General features: G+C 47.5%; 1 protein-coding gene across 7 annotated transcripts; it reads right to left on the reverse strand.

Annotated features, from left to right (window-relative positions):
- Positions 1-343: 343 nt before the first annotated feature.
- Positions 344-26,292, reverse strand: LOC147047982 (putative E3 ubiquitin-protein ligase HERC1). Of its 7 annotated transcripts, none has more exons than XM_085926213.1 (80): positions 25,872-26,286; positions 23,900-24,872; positions 23,735-23,830; positions 23,485-23,667; positions 22,741-22,953; positions 22,548-22,646; positions 22,386-22,482; positions 22,171-22,314; positions 21,979-22,106; positions 21,723-21,867; positions 21,477-21,648; positions 21,039-21,173; positions 20,696-20,861; positions 20,499-20,624; positions 19,733-19,969; positions 19,497-19,649; positions 19,004-19,136; positions 18,724-18,927; positions 18,448-18,651; positions 18,060-18,233; positions 17,792-17,906; positions 17,551-17,668; positions 17,290-17,476; positions 16,921-17,224; positions 16,810-16,843; positions 16,688-16,733; positions 16,374-16,612; positions 16,126-16,308; positions 15,922-16,042; positions 15,594-15,834; positions 15,364-15,530; positions 15,037-15,189; positions 14,838-14,935; positions 14,657-14,752; positions 14,391-14,558; positions 14,077-14,316; positions 13,918-14,001; positions 13,493-13,718; positions 13,150-13,405; positions 12,075-12,778; positions 11,792-12,005; positions 11,483-11,652; positions 11,142-11,225; positions 10,767-10,953; positions 10,573-10,703; positions 10,136-10,353; positions 9,808-10,067; positions 9,686-9,738; positions 9,424-9,618; positions 9,026-9,191; positions 8,727-8,961; positions 8,418-8,652; positions 8,034-8,299; positions 7,806-7,933; positions 7,550-7,677; positions 7,228-7,455; positions 7,001-7,128; positions 6,721-6,920; positions 6,412-6,526; positions 6,211-6,339; positions 5,902-6,000; positions 5,654-5,827; positions 5,117-5,401; positions 4,981-5,046; positions 4,675-4,800; positions 4,462-4,600; positions 4,159-4,340; positions 3,931-4,086; positions 3,747-3,869; positions 3,499-3,601; positions 3,235-3,404; positions 2,889-3,027; positions 2,653-2,822; positions 2,391-2,560; positions 2,119-2,284; positions 1,972-2,048; positions 1,639-1,891; positions 1,360-1,512; positions 933-1,238; positions 344-749 (listed from the first exon to the last, which is right to left on the reverse strand). In XM_085926213.1, exons 2-80 carry the CDS (start codon positions 24,839-24,841, stop codon positions 564-566), a joined length of 14,244 nt encoding a protein of 4,747 aa, XP_085782339.1. In that variant the 5' UTR covers positions 24,842-24,872; positions 25,872-26,286; the 3' UTR covers positions 344-563. The 7 variants fall into 7 exon arrangements, with proteins under 7 accessions (XP_085782339.1, XP_085782338.1, XP_085782337.1 ...); XM_085926212.1 differs by having other exon boundaries at positions 10,136-10,335; positions 12,075-12,802; XM_085926211.1 differs by having other exon boundaries at positions 12,075-12,802.
- Positions 26,293-27,277: the final 985 nt, after the last annotated feature.

Here is a 27,277-nt window from a genome sequence, read left to right on the forward strand (position 1 = left end):
ATTAATTCACGGGGCTGAACTGCCACATTCAATATGATGGACCGAACACAGCAATGGGCCAACCTGCTCAAGCTGTGGTCTTCCTCATATTTGATGTCTCCATCCATTTTCTTCCACATATATCTGGGGTCACATCATATTAAATTACATAAACTGTAATACATTTGATTAATGCACATGTTTGTTATATATGTAATTAATATGGAACGATCCCTATTTTCGACATGTTCGTTTTGGGCAGAATGGTGAACGAGTGGTACTGCGGTTCTGATGTTCATTGTTCAAATTTGCACGTCAATTAAAAAACAAACAAAAAGAACAAGCTAGAAGTAAGCAGTCTTTATTTTACAGTAACACTGCCTACATTGGACAGATACTTAAATTACATCTTAAAACAGGCACATTGATTCTGTGGCTTATATGATAAGAAATAGTCTATATTATATCAGTGGCTTCTCGATTCAAGCACTGCAATAAATACACAATACTTCACACAAAATGCAAAACAACAACACTCACCCATGGGGAAAATAAATTAAAAGTCAGTGCATATAATGGCGGGCTCAGTCCTCAGTGTCGGAGGTCTCTAAGGGCTCCGTGTTGTGCGTCAGCATGTAGTTGTCCATGTCGATGGAGGGACAGTTGTGTATGGAGTAGCGCAGACGTTCGGCCAGCACCGCCTGGCTTGTGTACGGCGGAAGGCGCAGCAGGAAGAAACACGTCTGGGCCGTCGGCAGCCCGTTGACGGGCTGGAGGGACACAGATTTATCTTTAGTTGACCCAAAAAGGAAAAATTCAGGAGAATAATAATAAAGTAATGATAAAAAATATACAATCAAAATGTACATATCTCAAAAATATTTCCCATTTTAGCTCATGTATTTTGTAATAGATTTTTTGGGATCACGCTTTATTTTACGGTTTTGACTCACCCGATCCACCTTGATGATCTGGAACTTCTGCGTCATGTCAGCCGGGTTGGACGGCAGCCGGGACCTGCCGGAGACGAAGCGTAGGAAAAGCACGCGCTCCTCGTTGGTGAACTCCTCCAGACTTTGCCAGAACCAAGCCACCAGCTGATGGCTCTCGGCGATGTCCCGGTAACGGACAAGCTTCTTTAGCGTCTCCACCGACACCTCGGGCAGTCCGCATACAAGCTGCTCCAGCTGCTGGGCGGTCAGCAGGGAGAGGAGCGGAACGGGGATGATGGCCGACATGCCCTCTCTGACCGACGCAACCTGGACAGATGCCAACCACGGACATTACAGTACGATCCAAAAATAAAATGCATTGCTGTTTAATAAGCAGGTGTTAAGAGGGGTTGGTGGGATTCCAGGTACTACTGTCTTTGCTTCAAACCTGAGAGTCCATTTCATGAAGTCTGTACTGCAGCGCTCTCTCCACATATTCCGTGCGGTTGGAAAAATTGAGGGAAATGTTTTGACCTCCCGGAACCACTGGCACCAGTCTGCCGTCTGCACTGTGGGCCACGAACGAATCCAGTGGGATCATCTTCACGACGAGATGCAGTAAGAAGAGAGAGAAAGGAATTTGAGGTTGAGACCAAAACTTTTGTTTCTAATTTTCCATCATTTGAAAATAAAAGGAACAAATGACACACAGATGAAGACTTCTCACCACATGGAAATTCTCCTCTGTAATGCCGCTGTTGTCCAAGTGGAGAATGCCTTGTAAGGTGCGAAAGGTGAGGAGGTCCACCTCCTCCAGGTCAGGCTCTCCCAGCGGCATGGAGCAGAGCTGCTTCCAGACCCACGGCGCTAGATGCAAATCTAAAGGTTTCTTGGTGCGAATGGCCACCGCCATCAGGATGCCCAAAAAGCGAAACTGGACCATGTGATCTTTGGAGAGAGCGGCCGGGTTCAGCAGGAACCTTTTAGGACACAAGATCAAACCTTAAGATTGGACATCCGGGGATACTGGGATTAAGGTCGGAGGAAAGTGCACCAGTACCTGTCAGTGTGACTGCCTACATCCGTAAAGCTGTTGGGTGTACGGATCAGGAGGTCCACCGCAGTAGACTGCAGCTCCTGCTCAAAACCAGTCAAATCAGAAAAGGACACTTTCAACTTGAGTTCCATTTTGTTTGTTATCCCTTACCTGGCACATCTCTGTAATGGTGTCGTCAAAAACTCCGCCGGCATCATCCGCTCCCTCACCGATGAGCTTGACCTTCCATGCTCTGGACGGTAGTCGTAGCTCTAGAGGGTTGAGGTTCACCACTTGCTTGGCAATTTGTACAAAGATGGGCTTGCTGGAACGCCCTCTGCAAGTTGGTTAGGAACAAACACAAAAGCATCAGGAAACTCCTCTATTCCTGCTGACTCGTGTAAACGCGACCTTTCCCCTATTCCCCCGACAATCGTACGTACCTTGTGGAAATACGTTTCACGGTGATCTGCGGCCCGTATGTCTTTCCTTGGGTCATCGTTCTGCCGATGGAGCGTACCAGAGGCAGAGTGTTGACTTTGGGTGATAGAAGACCTCTGAGCTCACCACGGACTATAGCTGTTGTCCCCGAAGTGTACCTCGAAGTAGACACCTGAATGAAAATGAAGGAAACAGTAAGACAAAAGTCAAGAACTGGATACAGAAGAGCAGGTCTCTTAAAGGGCCGATATGAAACATGATTACCATATTCCTGGCATCCAGGTTGAGCAGCCTCCACGACTTGTACATGAGATCAGAGAAGTGATGGAGCACCCTGAGGCGCATGCTGAGCAGATGAGGGTTGCAGCCTTTCAATGTGTTGTACTGGGGAGGGACACACTGCGGAAGACCTAGTTGGAAATTTACAGAACCACCTACAGAGGATTTAGATGTTAATATCAAAGCGGAGGTATTAGCAAGCGAGGAGTGTGATCGCACACCTGAGGTTTTAACGGAGGTAGAGGGCGTGGTCCATGCCGAGCTGTGGCAGCGCCCCGCCGAGATCTGTCGGATGTTCTTCCCCTGGAGGGATGTCACTAGTGTGGGCTCCTTCACCGGGTTGGAATGTCCCAAACCAAGCTGGAAAAAGCATGAGAGGACAGCAAATTTTATGTATTCAACATACAATTTTAAAAATGGATTCAAAACATGAGTGGCCAATCACGTTTTATTAGCCTTCATGTTAGCTACAAAGCTAATGTTGACACCAATTTGGTGCAGAGCTAATCCTGTATTAAATTTAATCTGGCCCTTGGCAGACTTTATAAAATGGGACTGCCCAACTACCTGGCCATCACTATTGCAGCCCCAGGCGTAGACGTCCCCAGTGGAGGACAGGGCCAGGACGTGTTCACAGCCTAGGGCCACGTCCTCTATGAAGTGTCCATCCAGGGCCGGAACCACCTGAGGACACGACTTGTTCTTGAGCATGGAGTCCGGCAAGCCAATCAGACGCTCTGTTGAATGAACAAAGCAAAATCAAAAATAGATTCATCTTTGTTGATCAAGAATGTAAAAAGGATTTTGTCTTTCTTTTCAATTTAGCTGTACCTTGCCCAAATGTGTACACATGTCCATCGCAGGCCAAAGCGACTGAGAATTGTGTTCCACAGCTGACCTTCTTTATTCCTTTATTACACAGCTGCTCCACTTTCTGAACACGTGAACGACAAACACGTAATCACTGTCATTTGAAGGTTTCCCAACTTTGGTATCAGGGACCCAAAATAGGCCACAGCGAAAATCAACTTTAACATTAATACCCAGCCAGAATATGCTAAAAGACATTTTCAACATACCTGAGGGTAATATTTTGCCGTTGAGGAGCCAGTCCCCAATTTTCCGTAATCGCCATCTCCGAACGCCCATACAATCATTCCGTCCGCAGACAAGACCAGAGTGTGATTGAGACCACACGACACCTGAAAAAAGATTGTCATTTAAGTCATCTGCAATGTTCAGATCAAAGCAAAACGTTTTTACCTGTCCTACATGGTAACCCTCCAAAGCGGCTACCCTCTCTGGCAGCATTCTGTTGGATGTTGACCTTTGACCTAGACGTCCGGATTCACCGCTACCGAAGGTAAACAGTTTCCCATCGGATGTCACCACAGCGGAGTGGCGGAACCCGCACGCGAGCTGTAACGAGGAAGCAAGGCTTATTAAAGAAAACGACGACTTGGACTAACTTTCGAATTAAATGCTCTTCACCTGAACGACATCTTCCCCCTGCAATGCCTCAATTTGCTTGGGTCTCCTCTGCCTTTCGGTGTTGCCGTGTCCCAGTTTCCCAAAATCGCCATCCCCCCAACTGAACACCTCCCCTGTCTCAGTCAGCGCCATGGAGTGCCCGTCCGAGCCGCAGGATGTCACCAGCCGGGTCACCACGTAACCTGCACACAGATAGAAATTGTCCGATTTTCTCATATCGTTTTTCAGAAAATCTATTTGAAAAAGATCCATAGCTTCCTTAATACATTTCCCAAATTTGTCCAGTTTAAAACAAGGTTTTACCTTGAAAGGCGCCGATAATCGTAGGGACATACAGATCATCTGAATTTCCTTGTCCCAGCCTTCCATACTGTCCTTCCCCAACAGCCAGCACGCCCCCATTGGACTGAACCATGAAAGTGCAGTTCTGACCGCACACCACCTAAAAGACAGCCAAAATGGAACGTTAGGAACTGCAGTCAACAAAGATGAGTACTCTTGGGAATGTTACAGTACCTGTTGTGTTTGTAGCAGAGAGGGTGCCAAAGTTGGCGCCGTGGGATTGGTCCCCATTCCTGCCAGTTGTCCGTAACGTCCGTTCCCCCACAGGTACACCTCACTCTTGCCTCCTCGCTGCCAGTCCTATGGAAAAATGGGGCATGAGTTAGCGCTTTGGTGTTGTAGCCAGAATAGCTTTCACAGCCAGTGATGTCACATTATTGATGCCCACTCTTTCTATTTTCACACATCTCCAGAGTCCCTTTGACTGGCATCCAGAAAACTATCCCTGCCGCTGAAAACAATTTTATAGGTATTCATTACCTCCGGTCGGGTGGTTGCCCAGGACATCAGTTGTTCATCCATCTTGAAGCTCCATTTACTGTTGTCCTGTATATCAGTAGCCAGTTGAAATAACTCACTTAATGATAGTCGTCTGTGTGTAATAATTGTTTCCTACCAGGGCCTTTGAGATTTCATCCTCATCCCCCTCCTCAAACTCTGGAACTGCAAAGGACTCTGGGAAAACAATGCCGCTGGCGATAGCCTCAGCACTGCGCACGGTGGCGGCGTAGGTGGCGAGCCAGTTCCATTCGGCCGGGCAAGATGGGGTGTTGGGGTTGGCGTGATGCGGTGGGCACGGGTAATGGCACAGGTACTCCTCTAGCGACAAACCGACAGCTAGAGAGGCCAGACTCTGCAGGAAGGCACTGTGGACTAGTTGGTCACCGGCAACTACGTGGGCCTGCAAAGATGAAGCGTTCATTAGACTGGTCTGGAAGAACTGTAGCACCCTTCTGCCCCCTGTAGGTAGGTTTTGGTACTACAACAATTGGTTCTGGGGGAGGAGAGTAGTATTTTGTATAAATGTAGAAATGAAAATCTGGAGGTCAACACACACTTTTAAATGAACAGGAACACATTCGTTGATTTGTATTTGCCGAGAAGTTATGTGACACTGTGCTTGAAAGGTTAAGAGGTCATAACAATTTGTTACCCGCTCGTAGGCATACTGCTCCTGCAGTAGCAGGGGCAGCCTCTCCAGCAGAACTGCTAAACAAGGAGCCCGATGCAGACCCAAGATGCTTTGGCTTCTTAGGACCATGCGGCAAGAGGCCAGCACGTGATTCTGAGTGATCCAGTCGGGGGTGCAGCAGATCAACAAGACATCCTGTGCGGGAAGCAAATGTGATTGACAAGTTGAGCAAAAAAAAATCATCTCAAGTGGTCATGGATTCAAATTACCTTTGACCTCCCGAAACAGGCGACAACACCCATTTTGGGGATCCACGTAGTACTGACGACGGATCCCAAACCTGTAACGGTCTGTAATACTGAACCATCCTGTAAGCACACACACACACACACAACTACAGTCTCTCCAGTAGACCGCGGCTTATCTTTTCCATCCTCGCTATATCACAGATTTTTAAGTGCGTGTCAGGCGATACTAAATTTAACGTTATGTTCGTCTATTTTGGGCGGGTCTTAAACATATCCACCGTGATAAACGGGGGTTTACTATAACTGCAGCGGTGACTCATCCTCTCTGACCTGTAAGGACCAGATGTTGAGCAGTCCTCCTATTCCTCCAGAAACCAGCGCCAGACCACTGGAGCAAAACGAAAGCGACTTCACCGCTGTGATGTGGCCGAGGAGGACAAACACACACTTTGTACTCTCCTGAAACAAAACAACCCTGCTGTTAAAATACTGATATGAATATGATTTAAATTTGAAGACGGCTGAATAGACCATGACGCTGGCGCTTTTATGCTGTCTGGAAGAGCTGTTCAACGTGGTTGGCTGAGTCACAGCAGCACTCGCTTGCGGCAACGTCCACACGTGCACGGAACCGTTCTGACAACCTCTGCAAGGATAAGAGTTACAGTCAAAAAAATTCTTTCTCCAAAATGTGAAATGCTACTACTGCTACCACTGGAATGCTCCTCATCATTAAAGATGCTGTCTTGACATCATGTAAGGTGTTTCTTTTTCACGTTTCCCATGAACCTCCATTTGAGCTAAGTTATCAGATTAAAGATCGGACGAGATGAAACTCACGCCGCCATCATGAGCATGGGGTCCGGGGCTCGGCCTGCGAGGGGACACCACTCAGCGACGTTGACCGTGCTGGAATGGCCGAGGGAGTGGAACGTCATCCAGGAGCCCCCCGAGCATCCGACGATCTTCACCACCTCCGACCTGCCCAGACAGAGCAGCATGTGCCCCGTCGGATCCCACTTGAGGGAAGTGACACCATCCTGCGTGTGCAAATCAACCTCAGATGAAATAACACATTCATTTCTTTTACCTTGACGCAGGGATGGAATGTAATTCACACCTGGTAGATGGGCAGCAATACTAAGGGCTCGTTCTCGTAGGTCTCAGTAGTCGCCAAAAGGACTTTTCCGCTGGGGTAGCCGACTGCAAATGGCTTTTCCTCACTGTGCCAAGCCACACACTGCGGAGCTGAGATAGACAAAAATACAGGAATGTTCAAATATCTTGCAAACACCTCACCAGAAAGGAAAACACCATTTGTAAAGCTTCGTGTCCTCATCTCCTCACCCTCCATCCTGTAGCAGTGAGTCAGCTCGGTGGTCTTCACGAGCAAGTCGAGTTCCTGCATGGTGACACGCAGCCAGCAGAGAGAGCCGTCCAGCCGTCCCACCAGCAAGCTCTCGGTGGGTCGGACTTTGTAAGCTTCGGGCTGATCGAGATGCCACAAGCTAAAGGCAGCGGCCCAACACAGCGCCGTGACCCGTGATGCCTGAGCCTCCGTGTGACAATGAGAGCCTGTAGACAGTCAACGTATCCTCGTTACTTACGATTTATAATCTTAATTTAAAATGTGCTACTTTTGAAGAGAACCCCTGTAATATATGTTTACCTCTGATGTTCATAATGGTGATGTGTTTGTTCTCCGGGGCAGCCAGGAAGTCTCCACCAGTGCTCCAGTACACAGGGGATGACTTGTGATGACATCTGCCTGCCCTCTCTGAGTTCTTGTCTGTTTTACTGCAAAGGCCAAAGAGTCACACACACAAAATCAAAGATATTTTACTTTTAATCTATTTTAAACATCAGGCATCCAAACAGGATGAGTAGTTTATTTAACTTTTATTTGAAAGTGCAACTTTTCTTACCTGGTTATGCAGGAGAAGGTGGTATGCAAATGGGCATTGTTCTCACTGACGCTCCACAACTGCACCACTTTATCCTGGGAGCAAGTAGCCAGCAGGCTCTGTTCACTGTTCCAGAAACAAGTGGCCACCTAAAAAACACAGAAAAAAAATAACAGCCAGGATTTTCTCCCATGATGCACTCACATAATTCAATTCCACTATGTTTATGTGATTTTGATCCACACACACCTTATTATAGTGTCCTTCCAGTCTCCTTACGGGACATTTACGCAGATCGCCAGCGAGGTCGCTGTAGGTTTGGGCTCTTCCGGGTCCGTCCCGCCCGGTTGCGGCCAAAGCTTGCACCAACCGCTGCGCCGCCCACTGGCGGTGTTGGCTGCTCAGCATGGCGGACAACACGCACGCCGCCAGAGAGTTGGCTAGCTCGAGAGGGCCCACTCTTGTGGCACGGTGGGCAGAGGGGCAGGTAGAAGACAGGCCCTGGTGTCCTCCATCTTGGTTAGAAAAATTCACCATTTATTTCTATTGTATTTATCAACCATTTGTTTTGTAAACATTGTGTCAAACAAGCTAACGGGGGCTCGTAAATATAAAACCTAGTAAATGACTCACCATGAGTCTCGTGTTCAACCTTGTCAGCGCTGTAGCAGTGAGCGCCCTTCTCGGTGAGCAAGGCCACAAGGCTCTGCGTGACCAGAAAGGACTCCGGGTGCTCGCCGCAGTCCCTCACCTGCTGCTGCTGTTGTTGCTGCTGCGTCACGGCGGACACCAAACTGACCGTTAAGCAGGTTCGCTGCTGCGCTTCACTATTGGGAATATTCATTCCTGTAGCCGCTGCCATCAGGTCCTACAAAAGGCAATATAGGGTCGTTTGTATTTGAGAACATTAACAACATCGACTACCAACTGTGGCATACTGACGTGAGTGCATATTTCCACCAGCTGCCTGTAGGCGGAGGGGCTCCGGGAGACTACGCTGCCTATAGCTGCTGTCAAGAAGCTAAGACAGCTGGAATCGCCGCGTTCGGAGGATGGCCCCTTGCCGTCCGACCGTCTGGCCACGCAAGTGTTCGCCCTGCCCGCCGCGGCAAGTGTCATCAAACGCACTAGGATGCGGATGTCTGCCAGACCCAAAGAGTCCAGACCGCCGGACGGGCTACCAAAGAGTGAGAAAGGAGGAGTAGCGACATATTAAACCAGAAAAATATCGGTGGACTTACCTGCAAGCGGTTTGAGAAAGGGCTCGCATCACCATGCTGTACGCTAGCAAAATCTGAGCCGTGGAGGTCACCCTTCTTAGCGCTTTCAGTCGGTCGTGAGAGTCCCTCAGAGACATGGCCTGCTGCCCCAGACTCAAGGAGCCTTTCTGTTCCACCACAGCATCCCCTAGTGGCGAAAAAAAAAACCATGTCGAATAATGGGAGTCTGGAAAAGTAGTGTACAGTGAACCCCAGCTTTGGCAGTTTCTTAGGAAGCAGTTACTTGCTGAAAAAAAAAAAATGTAGTTAATAAAAGGACTATGTCAGATATTTTAAGTATTTTTAGTTTTTTCTGTAAATTAGATCTCAGGATGATTCCCATGAAAAAAAGTGCAAATGATTGTATAAATAAAAACTACCTTTGAGATCGTCTCTCAGGGGGTCCACCGAGCTATAGACCATCGCCCCAAGCGGATCGGGCTCGGTGAAGGCGATGGGGTCTGGCACCAGCTTCTTTTCAGTCAAGCCCAGTGGTCTCAGCAGAAGCCCAAAGTCCTCCAGTCCCGTCAGTCTGTCTTGGACACTCTCATCTTGGTGGTTTATTTCCCAGTCGTCTGAGGAAAGAGGCACGCTGCTCATGCAAAACTAAACGATGGAAAGTATTTGAGTAAAAACACCCACCATCAGAAGTGCTGTCCAAGCGGCCAATCAAATCACTCGTCAGGCCTTTAATCCTGAAATAAATGAGGCGACAATATTGAGAAATGTACCAGTAAATATTGTTTCCTTTGTGTTTGCTTTACCGTTCACTCCTGGAGCTCGGATCGCCGGTGTTGGCGGCGAGGTACTTTTCCCTACAGGAAGTGCAGAGGAGGTAAAAGGGAAAGTTGGAGCCACACTCCCCTTTGAACCAGACGTCCACGTAAGCGCCGGTGCTGTCGTAGCCCTTGCGCGCGGCGCTCTGACCACAGCCGGGATGCCGGCGCTTGATGTGGTTGTTGAACTGTAAGGTGAGCGTGTTGCACAGCTCGCACTTCACCATCGGATTGTGTTCTTCGCCGCTCTGACGGGAAAAGATGGAGATTGTTTTATTTTAAAGCTTCGAGAGAAGAGGTTGCATGAATGTGCCACCTCAACTATGTGAAGCGTATCTCTTTCCAGGCTGAAGAAAGGAGTGAGCAGGTCCTCGTAGGTCTCCTCGTGGTACACGTCGTCCATGTAGCCCAGCTCCGACTCCTCCTCCGTGGAGAAGGGGTGAAACTCCACGTACTCAGGCCAATCGCCTGTGTTCTGTGGGTACAGCTGTGGGATGGGGTTCGGTGACGGCAAATCTGAAGATACGGGAATTCCTTTCAATTCAAACAAAGGGTAGAAAAGAAAATAAGAAAATAATCATCATTGTTTAACTGCATCGTAAAACTCTTGTTTGTGCTATGTTGTCAATAGCAACCAGTTTAGGGGAAAAAAACTAGTAAGTTGCTAGTTGAAAATTATTCCACACCAAAGTTTTTTCCCCTCAATGTTTAGGTTCTCTTTTAGACAGTAACCCAGAGTGGCTCAACTCTTACCTGCCCTCCGAAAAGACGTCCTCTGAGTAGGACCTGAACGCCGCCGCCGCCTTGCTGGAGGAGGTCTATTCCTTGTCAGGTGGACATCTAAGAAGTTCTCTCGCTCTATCCAGTCCAAACCGGGCAGCAAGCTGGCGATATTTAAAACAGTCGGTAATGTTTTATTTATAATAAGGTTTTCAAGAATTACTGACCTTTCAGTGGGTTGACTGGCAGGACGTTCCGGGCACTGCACTGTCTCGGGCCCGTCGGAGGACGGTGTATCGGGCTCACTCTCGTGTCTGGGCATCTCGGTGGTCTGCTGTTCATCCGTCACCGGGTGCTCCAGCATCCAGCTAGCCAAGACCTCGATGGTCCGAGAGTCCAGCTCACCTGCTAAATCTACAAGAGGGGATTTTATTTTATTTTTTTAAGTAAATTGAGGTCAAATACATTTTCCTTCGATCGGAATGTTTCTAATCGCCAACAAGGCTGAGGCCTTAGCACGCAAATGAAGGCCAAACCGTTGATGTGAGTGACCATGTGAAGAGGACAAGATGGTGGCACCTCACACAAAGCAATAGTAGTACCTGCTGCCTCCATGGCGCAGTAGATATGTCTCATAGTGAATCCCATTTCAAGCAAGCGGCTGGTGACAAACATTTGAGTCCGCTCTGAGAGTGAGGGAGAAAAAAGGAAAAGTGCACAAACAGAAAGAACTGAAAAGCAACTCCAAAGTGTTTCTGACTTAATATACAATAAGGACAAAAGTGGTAAAGAAAGTGAATGTCAACATGGAATTCTTGCCGGTGTGACAAAAAACATGCTAATTTTGAGGACCAAGCACATTGACAATAAGACCAACAGATGTGTCTCGTAACAGTGTCGTTCAAACAGAACAAAAGGTCGAACGGAAGGGACTTTTTCTTACCCAGGCTGCTTCGGGCCTGCGTGCTACATGGACCAGGTTCCATGAAACTGGTCTGCTGCTCTGTGAAGGCATCGCACGAAGCTGAATTGGCCAGGCTGAAGCAGGGATGCAGCACAGGCGGGTTGCTGACCAGTCCGGTAAGCGTGGGAAAGCGAGTTAGCACCATGTGTCTGAAATTAGCCACGACAAAATATGTGTGTTTAATGAACTGATTATCACATAATGATTTTTATTTATTTTTTTTATAAATATTTAACTCAGGAAGCTATCGATACACTATTGTAAGTAACCCCCAACCCTAACACTCACTGAAGAAGGCTGATGGGTAGGAAGGGGTTGAACTGATCAAGAGCATCCGTCTGCAGGTTGGCCGGGAGTGACGAGGCCAGCTCGGTGTTGGACGACGACGCGGAGGCTCGGTTGGACTGGCCGAAAATGGCGGTGCCTTCCGAGCCGACGCTGTACAAGGAGACAGAGCTGGAGGACTTGGAAATGGGCTGGGAGGTGGCGTGGTGACCTGATTCTGGAAAACAAAATATTGACAATGTTATTTCCGCCCAGCGTAAACTCTCGGAAGGTGGACCTGAGTTACCTTTGCGTTCTTTATCCTCTAGTCCACTCAGAGCGCCTTTGTAGATCATGACTTGAGCTCTTTCCAGGTCTGCCACAGACACTCTCTGTTTTATGGGACAGGGTCGGACCGCCCACTTGACCATGCTCTGCACCACATACTGCAGCACGGACCTCAGCTCGGCGCTCTCGTCCCATCGCTCGCTACCACTTTCATCGCCTTCGTCCTGGTCGGAGCTGGGACTCGATAAGGTGGAATTCGGCTTAGGCCCGGAGAGCAAATGCGACAACTTCTCGCAGCTGAAAACGACGGCGAGGGATTTCAAGGCGCCGATGAGAAGGTAGGAAACTTTAACGGCTCTGAGCTCTAAGGCGAAGGTGTTTATTTTGGTTTGAGATGGTTGCAGCCGTCTGGTTCCCTCCTCTTGGACCTTTACATGATCTTTGACGGACGTCTTCTCATCGTCTTCAACCTTCTTCCAGTCGTTTTCTGCTAAGCACGTGAGATCATCTACCTCGTCCAGGGAGTATTGAATCTCGCCCTCAGACAGGCTCTCTTGCGACAATTTCCCAGCAGTGGCCGTACGAGCCCCGAGCCAGCCTCGCTCCTCCAGCATCCCCATCAGGTAAATCAGATCCAACAGCACCGCCGGTTTGAGGCCTCCCAGTCGCGCCACATCGCAGCAGGTCGTGTCGCAGGGCTCGAGCGAAGCGATGGGAGTGTCGCTGGGTGACCAAGAATTTGCGGAGCTTAGTTATTGACAGAAGGGTTAGCGAGAAGCCACAGAGTCGACACCGGGATGGATTGGTGAATTTACCAGTGAAGGAGAAAATTAGTAAGATCAAGGGGAGGGGGAAAAAAAAGAAAAAAATGGAATAAAATAGTCACAAATGTTGTAAATGTTGATGACATTCAAATACTAGAGATGAGCAATCATTTTGGGAATTCTCAAATTGTATCTGCTAATGAGTGGTGGATATGTACATACTTCTTTTGTAAGAAAATTGTTGGGAGTGTAAATTTTTGTGAGTTTTGAGGTTGCAATTTTCAAATTCCTTCTATGCCCATTCCTATTATTAATCTTTATTTGAGATACCTGATTGAGAGATCGGCCTCCTCCCACTGCAGCTTGGCCAGTAAGCTCCTCTCTTTGAGGACCCCCAGCAGAACGGCCCTGCGCCCGCTGGGCTTGTGTAGACACAACCCTCCAGCCCGGAGACCCCCATCCACGCCTCCAATCAACGCCAACACGGGCCACACTTCAGTACACAAGGCAGCTAGCTTGGACTCAGACAAGTGGCTTTGATGAGGGTCTTGGAATGGACCATTTTGCTCGGAGGTTTGCTCGAGGCCTGTAGATGCAAGTGCCATGAGAAAAACCTTACAAAGGAAGTACTTAAAACTGACGAGAAGTTCCATAAACTGGGCTTGTAACCGACCTGGGGCGAAGCGTCCCAAGTGGTCCTCCTTCAGCATGGGTCCGATGAGCTCCAAGCTGGCATGGATGTACTGGTTGATGTGCGGCGTCCACTGATCGTATTGGTGGAGCCGCCGCAAAAGCTGTATCGTGGACTCGATGAGGGCGGTGTTGTGTGGGCTGCACAGCGGCTCGCCAGGTAGCAAGTTACTGGGCATGCCTCGCATCTGAAGGTCCCCCAGTGTCACCTGTTGTAAATGTAGAAAGTCAAGTTTCCTCCCATGGACAAAGTATATAAAAATATTATATTTGTGCTGTCCAGTCAAATAAATGTCAAAAGTATTTGATTTTCATTGCACTGTATTTGAAAGTTAAATTAATGTAATAATATATAATAATATACAATCAAGGAAATTTAGTCAAAACTCCATCCAAAATATTAGATACCTTCTCTCCTGGATTGCTGCTGTAGAATAAGACACAAGGGTACAGCTCAGAGGCAACCACACCCTCAAAGGCCAATTTTGGCTCCTGGCATAAATATACAGACAAAAAGAAACTTGAAAATGTTTACAGATCAACCGGAGTGACACTACAAAAGCAGACCTTGTCGTTTTTAGCAAACGATACAGTGTGAGCCTCCATGTCCAAGATGCAGGTGATGGTGTCACCCTGGGTGAAGGATGGAAGGGTGCGGACCAGCTCGCCACCATGATACAGGTTGCCGCTGTAGGCCCGATACAACCACATATCGGTGGTGGTGTGGTGGTTGTAATCGCGGACGGGCCAGCGTGACACGCCCACGCACGTGCCCTCGTTGCCTCGATGTTCTTTGGCGATGTGGAACTAAAGGGAGTGAGCAAAGTCAGGATGGGGAAAAATATTCTTTCAAAATATTCTGGCTGGGTAGGTGTGTTTACCTTCCAAATGAAACATCCGGAGGTGATGGCTGTGGTCGCCAGGCCATAACCTTTTCCACCGGTTCCGTGCGAGAGGATGTTCCCGCTCTCCAGGGAGCAGCATGTTATCTTATGAGGGTCGAAGGAAAAATCTCCGATAGGAATACATTCGTCGTTGCTGCCGGAATTCTAACACAAGAAAAGTACAGATTAGAATGTTTGGCAATCTTCTTAAAAAAAAAAAAAATCGTATCACACTCTTGAATTCAGAATTTTGACAGATTTACCTCAGAATCCTTTACCGTCGTCTCTTTATGGGTCATGTCGACCAGAGGCTCCTCCCACATGTAAACAGACATCAGCTGAAAGAGTTCTTTGACAATCTACAACAAAAGTAAACAAAAAGAAATTAAAAAAGTCAAACTGAATGAACATGAAACACGAAACTGCATATTTTCCATGTCCTACCTTCTGAACATATTCTGGTTCAGAACAAGCAGGCAACAGTCGTTCCAAAACATGGAAGGCCAGGAGTTTTGTGCGGAGGTTCTGGAAGCATGGTGATCCTGGTGAACAAGCAGTGTGAATTTATATAGAATTCATATACAGTACAGAAATGTAATTAAAAATAGAATTGTAACTTGGTATCCATTTAGAACATAATTACCTGAAGAGCACTTGTAGGAAATAATGGCCATGAGTGGGTCCACCCACTTGATGAACGAGGAGAGTGTTTTCATCACTCGTGATGACAACACCCGCCTTAGGAATACTAAGAAGTCGGCAAGCTGACATTCGAGCACTCGGCTGCTTTCTGATGCTGGAAAGAGAAAAATATCAAAGAATGGAAATCAAAAGAAAGAAAGGCAAATCATTTGTATAAATCTGCTAAATTAAATTTGAATATATAGTTATGATCGTTAGCTAGCAAGCAAACAACTAATTTCACTAACATATTCAATATCAAACCTACCATAAGCAATAATCACCTCACCTTTTAAGCTCAAGCCATCCTTCACAGGCTCGTCCATCCTCGTCTTTGCTCCTGCAATCTCTGCCGTTTGCTGCTGATGGAATGCGTGCAGTATGTTTTGGAGATGCTGGCACATGACCTCCATGAGAGATTGTGAAATCTCAAGAGGCAGCAGATCCTCACAGGAGCTGAAAGAACACGGCTATTTTGGTCACCATGGCTACTTCCTCCAAAGAAATTGGAAGTCTCACCTGGAAGTGACTGCAATGATCTGCAGCAGGCGCGTACAAGCCAGTTTGACGGCGCCACTCAGGAGTGGACATCCTGACGTGGAGACGGTGAGCCAGCCTTGGTTCATGAGGGCGCAACTGTTGTCCGTCAGCAGGCAGAGCAGCTCCAGGATGCCGCGCTTGACCACTAGCACCAGGTCCATCGGCTGGTAGCTAAAGTTCAGCGCAAACAAGGTGGCCAGCAGGAGGTGTTGACACGAACCTGAAAACGAATGAAGGAAGACATTACTGGCTCATGTTTTTTTTTTTTTTTTTTAAATGTCCACAAAATACATCAACTTTACAGAACCTGGATGTTTTCTTTCAAGCAGAACCCTCTGTCTGAGGACATGCACCACTTGTTGGTAGAAAGCCTGCGCTGCACATTGTAATTCCCGTTGCATGTCAATGGCAGCTGAATGGGTGCCAGCCTGCATGGAGAATATGCACGACTTATTACTCCAATAGTGACTTGCCAACAAAAGTGATTTCAGCATGAGCATCACATGTATACCGTGTAATGGCGCATCTCATAATGGCCCCCCGCGGGGGAGCCCATGATTTGCGTTCCCAGGGCAAAGCAGCCAGACAGGAACTGGAGCTGTACCGACTGTAACAGGGCGGGAAACTGCGGAGAGCCGCTCTTCTCCATCTTGGAAAGGAAAGGCGACATCTGACGGAAAGCCTCCAGGCGCATCTGACCAAAACAAACAGGAGATTAAGCTGCCTTCAAAACCAGCACAAATATTTCTGTATACATACCTCAGCCCGCTGTTGTTGCTGGAGGATGGCAAAGGCTATAGCTTTGGGATCAGCCTCATGACAAGCCTGGGTGGGCACTGTAAACTGGAGCGTGTTGCCACACACAAACTGGAGAGCCTGGTCCAGGATCAGCTGGGTGTTGTCACCAAAGTGGGTCGTGGCCGGAGAGGTCGGGCTGATGCACTGACGCAGGCGATCCCAAGCGTCTTTCATGACGTCCAGAGAGCAGAGAGGCAAGCCTTGGAAGGAAACAAAACACTGCGATTTTAACCAACTGGTTGAGAATATGAATGAATGAAATAAAACACACTTACCCATTTTATTCTTATATGATCCCAAAGTGGTCTTTGATTGTTCAGACTGAATGAGACACAACAATAAACAATACTTATATATCAAACAAAAACATACTTTTTTTTCCAAAAATGATATTTACCTGCTGTCTGAGACCAGAAGACTGTGTAGTTGCCCTGGAATGTCGATTAACGAGAACATAGTTTATGATAATTGGTCTTAAATAGAAATGAAATATTCAGACTGATTTTACCTGGTACTAGTGTTAGCTGCCTGACTCTCTTCCCTCTCACTGGGTTCAGCCCAGGCAGGTCGGACTCCCAGCAGTAGGAAGAGGCAGCGGGAAACGAGTAGACGACAGGTGGCGGGGAAAGGCAAGATCTCCTCCTCCGACTCTCTCCGGTTGTCCCACTGCTGTGTGGAATCAAGTTCTCTGTGGGGGCTGACCGGGCTCTCAACGGTGCCGGGCAGCGCGGAAGTCCCGAAGGACTCGTACACGGTCATGTTTTGCTGCACCTGCATGGCCTCACGGGTTGCCATGAAGGACTCCAGGACTTCTGTATAGACAGGAATGTTGTGTTTAAATCGACAACTAAAAAAAAGGGAGATCTGGATTTCTAACCTGTGAGATCTATTTCATTGCTGCCAAGTGATTCCTCCACTGCATCTTCATGGTCCTGGTTGTGGTTGGCTTCAGGGGGCGGCGGCACCTGAACCTCCCGGCTGCATTGACCTACAGACAGCCGTTCGCTTTCTTTCATCACGGGAGCTCCTAGCTCCTCTAACGCGGGACTCTGACACTGCGAGGTCTGCCAGTACCCAGAACAACAACGTTAAATATATCTGTTTATGATATTAAACATATTCATCCAAAAGGTGGTACCTGTCTGGCAGCGGCAAGCACTTGCGAGGTTCTTGGAGAGTTTTTGTGGGCCAACAGGGATATTCTGATTTTATAGACGCTTTCAAAGACATCTAACAACTTCTTGCAGGGCTCATATCTGAAAGAAAACACAGTAAATACTGTCTGTGTGTGTCTATATGATTGTAAACTGAGCTTTTTTTGACAGCGTTTTGTACATTTGTTGTCCGTGAATGCATTATGAGGACATTGTGTTACCGACCTGTCCTGCCAGCAGGATTTCTCTGGTATGCCCGTGTGCTTCAGAAGTGCTGCCAAGCTGCAGCGACAGACGGCCTCCAGCAAACCGTCACATGAAGATCCTTCACTCTCCCACTCTGTTCTCAACAAAGAATATTTTGGAGGGTTTTTAAAACTATCAATGTTTCCGGTTGGCAGACTACCACTGACCTGAACTGAAACAATGACTTAACTTGTTTTGGGGATATCGAAACCAGTTTTGTTTTTTTACAACTCAAATTACAGCGTACCTCTACCGAGAGCATACTCCTCCATCTTCTGCAGTAAGCACCCGGCAGGCCCTCTGGAGGATCCCAGCGCCACCTCGAGTAACATCAGAGATTCCTGAGTCAAGCTCAGCTCGGACAGTCTTGAATCGCTGCCGCCCAGCAGCACCGCTTCAGTAAGCCATGCCACACTGGAGTCTGGGGGACAAGTATCAGCATTATGTTACAGCATTTTTAAAGTATCTTTTTTTTTTTTTCTTCTACCTCAATAATTACTTTTTTCCTAAAAACAAAAAATGACAAGTATTCCAATAAAAGATGTTGTATTTGTTAAAAAAAAAAGGGTTTTCTTAGTTAATAGGACAACTATGTAAGTGGGGAAAAGGGGGAGGAATCAAAATATAGATCCTACCAAGCTCCTCATAATCCATCTCGAGGCCATTCCGGAGGAGCACATTGCTTAGCCAGAACTCTGAGGTTCTTTCCTGGGGGGAGGGCGGCAGGCCTTGCATCATCCCGCCAAGGCAGCGTCCGACCGCGAGTGCTACAGAGCGCTCTAAATCCAACAGCCAAAGCCATGAGCACTCCTCTTCTTCCTCTTGATGTTCACTCGCATCTAGATGATATGTAACTCGTCAGAATCTGTGTTGACTTTACTGAACAGCGTGTCAGCGCTAAGACCACAGACCTGAAGGGAGTGTTGAGAACTCAACCTCTAGCTCCTGCTCCTCAAGCAGGCCTGTCTCCGGCAGCAACCGGTTAAAACTGTCCAGGTCCTCTAGCAAGTCCAACAAATGGCCAAGCAGAGGCTGGACCGTGCTGAGGGGCAAAAGCAGCAACGAGTACATGACCTGACACAGCAGGCTGCCTGCCATGGAGTTGTACAACACCGCTGGACAACACAGAAGAGGGGAAAGGTTGAATATGATGGATGGATTTCTTTCAAATGGCCCCCGGTGTGTTCTTACTGTGCAGCTTCTTCATCATTTGCGTGTCCATGTAGCTGTCCTTTAACAGCTTGGTTGATCTCCGAAGCGTCTCTGCGGCGCATGAGAACATCAAGTGAAGATGCTCACTAAGAAGTTTGACACTGCTGTCGTCCTAAAAGGCAGCGAGAACAGCAGGCGTCAATGTGTGACATAACGTTAAGGCGACGGCTACAGCAGGCATGATAAATCTTTTTTTTTTTTGCGTAATTTAACATCTTACTTAATGTTATGTTGGGGGCATACCAGATTTTACGACAAAAAACATTCAATTTTTTTAAAGAAAATTGGGAAAGAAATTGAGGATTGAGTCGAAAACCTTTGACAATCAATTCATAAGAGATTACGAGGGAACAAAAATTACCTTATTTTTTCACTTATTAGAGGGGAAGAAAATAAATATGGGATTTTTAAGCAAATAAGAGCGGATTACTTTAAATAAAAAAAAAAAAAAAGCCATAACTGTAAACTGTACCTCGGGGCTAAAGTGGATGTAGCAATGGGCAAGCATGTGTTTGTGAAGTCCAGAGAGAAGCTGGTGAAAGTGCGAGGGAGGTTCAGACTCTCGTTGACTATCATTCAATAGCATCTTATCACTGTTTTTCTCCAATTCCCCAAATGCTCGTTCCTATGTGGACACACGCAACACTGTAGTGAGGCCCACAAATCACCCAGTCATCACTTTCAAAGTGGAACGGTGTTTGTTCATACCGTGTAAAAGCCAATACTGAGCAGAAGGGTTCTGAGAAGAACCTCCGCTAAGTGAAATGGGTCGTATGCTTCGGATGAGGAAGAAGAGGAGGAGGAGGAGGAGGACGGTCGGGCAGATGGGGCGGGCGTCAGAGGTGGTACCAAGTTCGCCACGTCTCCGAAATTGCTGTAGCCCAGCAGGGACGCCATGTGACTTTGGTCTTGGAGGCTGCTCAGGACCATGTCCAACTGCAGACGCTAGCAAATGCGCAAAAACGGTAAACACTATTATTTACAAATTAGAACTGAAAATGAATTTGATCTTATGTTAATACAATATTTTCACTTGGAGGGAAAAAAACGTTTTATTTGTCCATGTGTTGTGTCAGTTTGTGCTAGCGTGTTCAGCTAATACTGTGTTGAACTTTTGTTGACTTATGACTGTAATCTAATAAATTCAGATGCAGTCCCTGGAAGTAGGCGCCTAGGAAAATTTATGCAGAGATACATTCTGGCTCATTTTTCTCTAACAACTCTGAGTCCTTTGCACAAACAGAAAGAGACAGTGGTATGATTTTTTTTTGTCGAATCCAAACTATTCTAAAGAAAAATGATGCCTTTGGGATAAAGTGGACCAGAAATTTCCAACAAGCACACTTCAGTCTTCCCTGAAGGCTGTTTTAGCAGAATACTGGATAATTCCGCCATATTTCTTTCTTGTTGTACTTCATAAGGGTGTCCTACTTGTCCCAATACATTCTTTCATATAGCGCACGATTGCACTTACTTGCCCTTTGGAAAGAACATTTAGACTCTGCGGTCCCTGAGGTAGGAGGGAGAGAAGCAGCTCTGTGCGTTCCCTCAGTGGAGGCAGGAGCAGCGAAGCGCCGATGGTAAGCGTGTTCATAACCGCCTGTGCAGGTGGACACAAAGACAAATGGTTAAGCGCCTTATTCGTACGACGTCATGACAAGTCTGGCGTACCTGCTGTATGGACTCGGGCATGTTGGTGTCTATGAGTCTGAAAAGCAAGTTCCGGAGGGGCCTGCCCTGAGCCCCTAACACCATAGCACCGGTCCCCCCGGCGTGAGCCAGGGACAGATGGACGGACAGCAGCTTCATGCACAGCAAAATAAACTGATGATGCTCCCTGTGGTAACATATGCAGAGAGATTGAGAGCTACTTATGTGACCACATCCAGACTTCAGCGTCATTTTATGCTCAAAGCAAATGTATGGCACTTAAAGTTCCCATCACATAGCTATTTTTTTTTAAATGTTTGGATAACTCTTACCAGGTTTGCAACATCCACTGACATGCACATACCGTTTGGATAAGAATGGCGCCGGGGGGGAGTCATCCCCGATGCCGTCACAGTAGCTTTCGAGGAAGCTGCGCAAGTAAGCAAAGGTGCTCTCCTCCAGGTCCACACAGAAAGGCCTGTGCCATGCCACCAGCTGCCTGGCAAAAGAAACACAACAACACTTACTGACAGATTGGCCCCAACTTAATGTAAATAAAGAGGCGAAGCATGCTTGCTTCAAGTAATTTGTGACTCCCAGAGGAGGTTTACTGACGCTACTATATTTAAACATTCAAGCAAAACGGACAAGTCTACTCGCTAAATGCTAACATATATAGTTTTAGAAAATCTTTACAAAGATATTTTAACTGACACATTTGTCTGGAATGTTCAAAATGCGCAGGGAAAAAAACATGGCTCGATTGTCAGTATCTGTACACGGCACTTAAGAAAGTCTTTACCTGTCAGTCGGTACGGCAGTCCACGCCAGGCTGTGGGAAGTTCCTGCCGTGATCTGCTGAATGGACACCCCCTCCAGGCCAAGCACTTTTCTGGGTTTGGTAACGGGCGTGGAGGTGTGGCCTTGCCCACACTGGCCCATGGTGTTGTTGCCCCAGGCGTACACTTCGTTCTCTGCTTACAAAAAAAACAACACAAGATATGAGAGAAGAAGTCATTCAAGAAATGCTGGCGAGTCTTCATCGTACCGTGCGACAGTGCCAGACAGTGGCTGTCCCCGCATGAGATGTCGATGACCTTAGTGATGCTCAGGTCCTCGATGAATCGGGGTCTTAGGGAGGTGGTCTCGGATGACCCGCACCCTAAACACGAGCCGCAGCCCCATGCGAACACCTTGGATGAGTCACACAAACAAGCGATGATTAGTTTGACTTGGTAGGATGATTCCTAGTTGTTCTCTTCTCTCCTTTCACCAATTGAAACATGTTGAAGGCAGCTTCTCACCTGTCCCGCAGAGGTGAGCGCTAGAGAAGACTGACTTCCAGCGCACACTTTCCTGATGATGCATCCGTGCAGGGCTTCGATGATTTTGGGTCGATATACGCGGTTAGTGTCGCCGTGGCCGAGTTTACCTGCGAGGGCGACATCAATGTGAGGGCACAGCGACAACACCATGTTTGTTACGACGAGCATTACCATTGTCACCTCCTCCGAAAGACCACACGGTGCGTCCGTCCTGCGCTACGGCGATGGTGTGCGAGCTGCCGCACGCCACCTGCCCGACGCCGCTGATGTCCTTCACCAGTGTCGGCGTGTTGCGGCTCTGGCTGTCACTGTGGCCTGCGTGATAAATTTGGAAATCTAGCACAGTGTTGCTAACATGCTACAAGAGTTCAAATAAAGACTCGCACCAAGTCTGCCAAAATCTCCTTCGCCCCATGTGTAAAGCTCGCCCTCGTTGGTCACGGCAGCACTGTGCCTGTAGCCGGCAGACACGCACACGACAACCTGGAATAGAGGTGGGAAATTTTCAAAATGTAGCACTGGCCCATTTCTTCAGAAAGTTTGCTTACTTTTCCTGATAGAGGTCCTTGGATGATTTTGGGGTATTTCTGCGTAGCACTGTTGCTGTGGCCCAGTTTCCCGTATTCTCCATCACCCCAGCTGAACACCTAAAAAAAAAAAAAAAAAAAGGTATTTGGAAAATCTCAAATGGCACAGTCATCCTGATTCATCTCAACATATTCACAACAAATATTATCTTACCTCTCCCTCCATGGTGATGGCCAATGTGTGACCGTCGGACCCCTTGGAGGAAGACACCTTCTTCATGTTCCTGTGGGGCTCCAGCACCAGTTTCTTGGGCATGGACTGGTTGTTGGAGTCGCCTAGGCCCAGGCGGCCATAACTGCCTTTACCGCACGCCTTTACAGCGCCGTCCGCCGATACGGAGAAGGTACAGTACTGGCCGGCCTCGATCTAAAAGAGGGGCATGAACGCAGTTATTTCTGGAAACCTTTAGGGAAAAAAACCTTTAGGGTGCCACTATACTTTTCACAGTGAGATCTGAAGCCCCACTGTCTTGTGGTGACGTTTATGAACAAAGGGTCATTCATTCAATCATTTGTGTTAATACAATTTGTTTTGTGATTGCAATAAAAATAACAATAGTGTGAAGGCCTTCGCCTTCACACTAATGAATCGCATAGAATATTTATATTATTAAATATGGTGGCAATTCAGAGAAAGAGGTGGATCTTAACACTAGAACAGCTGGACGCGTCAATTGTATCTTGATCTTTATTGTCTGGTTACAGCCCACCACATAGAGCTGTGAACCGCTTTGCATATTTAATAATAATAATAATAATCATAATTATATATATTTAATCATATTTGCATATTATCGCCACCTACAAGACTGGAGGGGAATAGTGTTGCATAGGCCACGACTTGTTTAAAGATTCTTTTGGCCTTGGCAAAGGTCTGTTATAGTGTTTAAAGACGCACCATTTGGGCATCGCTGAAGCCCTGCGTGGGTTTGGGCACCAAGATTTTTTCTAGCGTTCCTTCCGCCAGCTGATGACTGCTGTTGCTGCCCCACACGTACACCACGACGGCTTCGCTGTTGGCGCCGGGAGAATCTGCGTCGGCGCTGCAGGAGCACAGGCAGAAGGATGCCAGGTTACAGATCTGCAAAAGATAAGTAGATAATTAGCGCTGGCAAAACTTTTGCTAAAAAAAAAAATTGCTTTTATACCTCCTCGAGGAGACAGAGGGCGGCCTGAGAGAGACGGCAAAGTCCGTCCTTGTCCTTTTGGAGAACTAGAATGTTGATGGCATCGCCATTGAACCCCTACGGGATAAATTGTTGTCACATCAGTGGCTACATTGAAATAATAGTCTTTATTCAACTGTAACCTACCGAAAACTGTCTCATCTGAAGGAGAGTTTGATGGATGAAATCGAATCCCACACCGGCTGCTTGGGAGGAGGAACGCGAAGACATAGAGGCCGCCAAAGCCACCTCTACCCACTCCAGGAAAAACTTAAGCGAGCCTCTTTGCATGGCCAGTCCGAGCAGCAGCTCCAACGCCAGCCTCCGGCCCGTCAGGTCGGCGCCGCCGCTCCCGCTGCTCGCCGATGTCTTCTTTAGGAAGTCGGCCACTTGTGCCAGGCAGTCCAACCCGACTGAGGGGATCTTGCTCTCATTGGCCAGGGAAAGCGACGGCAGGGATGCCAGCACGGAAGAAGCAGTGGCCAGAACGTCGTTGCACAGCATGGACTCTGGTTGTGCTGAAGCCGCGTACCTCCAGTTCTGCTGCAGTAGTGAGAAGAGCAGGCTCAAACCCGTCCTCACGCCCATCTCGATCAGAACATCTGTGCCCGACTTGACTTTGGGCAGCCCCCCAGGCAGGCACGGCTCAGAGGCCAGCTCAAGATGTCCGCATTCCGCGCTGTTCTCTGCGGCCTGAGAGGGAAGCTGAGCACGGAAATTATCATGGTACTTGGTGTGAATGGCGTAGAAGATCCTCTGCAGAGCCACCAGCCTGTGGTGGAGACCCTGCGTGAAGCGGGTCTGCGTCAGCATCCGGCGAGCCAGCCATCGTTGACTTTGCAGCAGCGCTAAAAGATATTCCTCCTTCTCCGCGGCGGCGCAGGACTCGCACTCAAAGTCCGGCAGACGAGGGCCAACGAGTTCCTGGACGGGCTGGGCCAGACTCACCACCTCCTTGTTGTGGAGAAGCTTGTTGTATAGTGCAGCCGCCCCACGCCTCGTGGCCGTCTGCGAGCTGTCCTCGGCCGCCCAGGAACTGTTGAGGTGTTCCTGCCACTTGAGCAACACATGGGTCTGACAGGGCATCATGTCTGATCATTATCTTCACCTTGACGAGCACCTAAAAGACAAGGAGAAACACATGATCTTGAGTGAGTGGATGTGGACGGAGATAAGTAAACTTGAGACTAAAAGATTAAAAAAAATAATAATAATTGCTGTTGATGAGCCAGGGGTCAAAATAGAAGTCTGGGTCATTGGCTTCATGGACCCAAAACACCACCTAGTGCTCAAAAGTGACATGACCCAAGAATACAGAGGGCTTCTTCACTCGGGCTATATCATTTCTAGTCTGGATAAAAATAACCAACAGTGATACCGTCAAGTCAGCTGGCAACCACCACAAGCTAAACTAAACCAGCTACTAAGCGTCTGGACTTGAAATGAAGCAAAAACATTCAAAGTCATTTCTTTCAGGAGCAAAATTTTAAAACCACAACTAATCATTGCGCCTTGAGACTTTCTTATCAGTTTCACCTTCAATAAACAAGGGAACACTTCTCAAGGTCTGACTACTATAATTCATGCATCCATTTTGTAAAGCTCTTGTCTTCAATCGGATTGCGGTTGAATTGGAGCGTGTGTCTGCTGACTGTGAGTGTACACCCTGAAAAATCACTCACTTGGTAAATACAGACAAATAATTTGGGGGGGTATGAGAGCCAAGAAAACTTGGGATTCAAACCAAGAACCTCAGAACTGTAATGCAGACGATGACATTTTCATAGCATTTCATCCCTTTGTAGAAGGTTGGATTTTTTTTGTGTGTGTGTTTTATAGGGTGGAGCACAATCTATTCAATAACTTTAATTGAAGGACGCCTTTACTGGGACGTGGGCCATGAGGAGGGCTGAGACAAGGTGGGTGGTGTGGGGAGCGCTGTTGCCAGGACAACTCCAATAAAAATGGAGCAGCAAATGAGATTGACTGTTTTATGCAGCATCATGAAAAGATGGGTGTCAATGTGCATCCGTGCTAATGACATTAGCCGACTTAATGGTCCAATATATTAGCATGACATGACCCAGCCCCACACACCGGTGACATTGCGGCGACTCACCTCGGTGACACAATAGATAACCGCGTCCCCGCAGTCCGAACTCCTCCGATTCCCCCCGAATGAGCTAACGCGGGGGCAGGGGTGGCTACACTGCGGCTGACGGGGCGAGCCAAACAAGCCGCCCACTCGGCTGGTCGGTGGCTGGGTGACAACTGGCGGCAAAACAAGCCCCTCTGCTCGCTGACGTCCTGGAGACGGCCGTGTGACGAAGGCGAACAACAAGCGCTGACATGTATATTAGCTTCGATACATTTTGGACGTTTAAGCCGCTGACTTGTTCGCTGGCTTGGGAGCACTGCCGGCGGGTCGTCGGCGTTACCTGTCCCGTCAGAGGGAGCTCCTACTCGGACAAAAATATCATCCCCCGGCTTCAGCCTTCTCCTCCTCCTTCTCCTCCCTCACCGCCTTTTCTTCTTCTTCGGTTGAATCAGCTGAAAGCGGCCGGCGTCGGATGATTACTTTACTGCCATCTTGTGTCTCATAAGTGTTTTACACTTGCTGTAAAACGATCATCATTGATAATCATCGTCATTATCATCATTCTGCTGGTTAATTGCTGAGTTTTATTTTAATAATGTCAAATTCATCACTCACCCACCTTTACGCGTTTAAATAACGGCGTAAAAACACAGCAGCAGTGTCTCCCTCCATTTTTATTACCATAGTTTACATTAGACATATTCTACAGACATCACCAAATAAAAAGATCACAAAAAAGTGAGTCATGATTACTGTAAGAACTTTTGCATGAACGGTTACAGTTGTGTGAAGAGGTTTGGAGTGCATCTTCTGCTGGAAGATTTCATTGTTATTCTGCCTGTCACCAAAGTAGGCAAAATACAATGACTTTAAAATAATGAACTGAGGTAAAAGTTAAATAATTACTTGACTAAGAGTAATTTGTATTCAATGAACTCACGTACTTAAAACTGCAGTTAACTCCTGTGTATTGGCAGATTATTCCTCTTTTTCAGCATTTTTCAAACTTATTTTGTATGTTTTGCATTTTTTTTGTACCCCGGTTGTACGTTTTTTGTGGAAAACATGTTGACAATTTATCCACGTTTTCTTCAGATTTTAGGCATCGTACAAAAATGAAAGTAACCAAATTTCCATGAAAAAAAAAGTTGTCCACCCGTGTTCTAGGGTGTACGTTGGAAATGTCTGACTTGCTTTAAGACTTTCTACTGTTTTTGATTTTTCTTCACTTTTGAAATGTTGCACATCCCCAAATGTTGTCCATGGGGGGGGCTGGTCAACAGCACCCTCTGGTTCAGTCCGTGGCACGCAGGTCCGATGACAGCGCAGTTCCCTTTGTCTCCCGCAAAAACAAAGCAAAGATAACTTCTACCATAAGGTCACGTGGATTTGAGTTCCTGGATGGCGACTCCACGCTAATCCCATGC

The sequence above is a fragment of the Syngnathus leptorhynchus genome, chromosome 12 (genome assembly GCF_054491065.1).
Source record: "Syngnathus leptorhynchus isolate UIUO chromosome 12, UIUO_Slep, whole genome shotgun sequence".
Lineage (NCBI taxonomy): Eukaryota > Metazoa > Chordata > Actinopteri > Syngnathiformes > Syngnathidae > Syngnathus > Syngnathus leptorhynchus.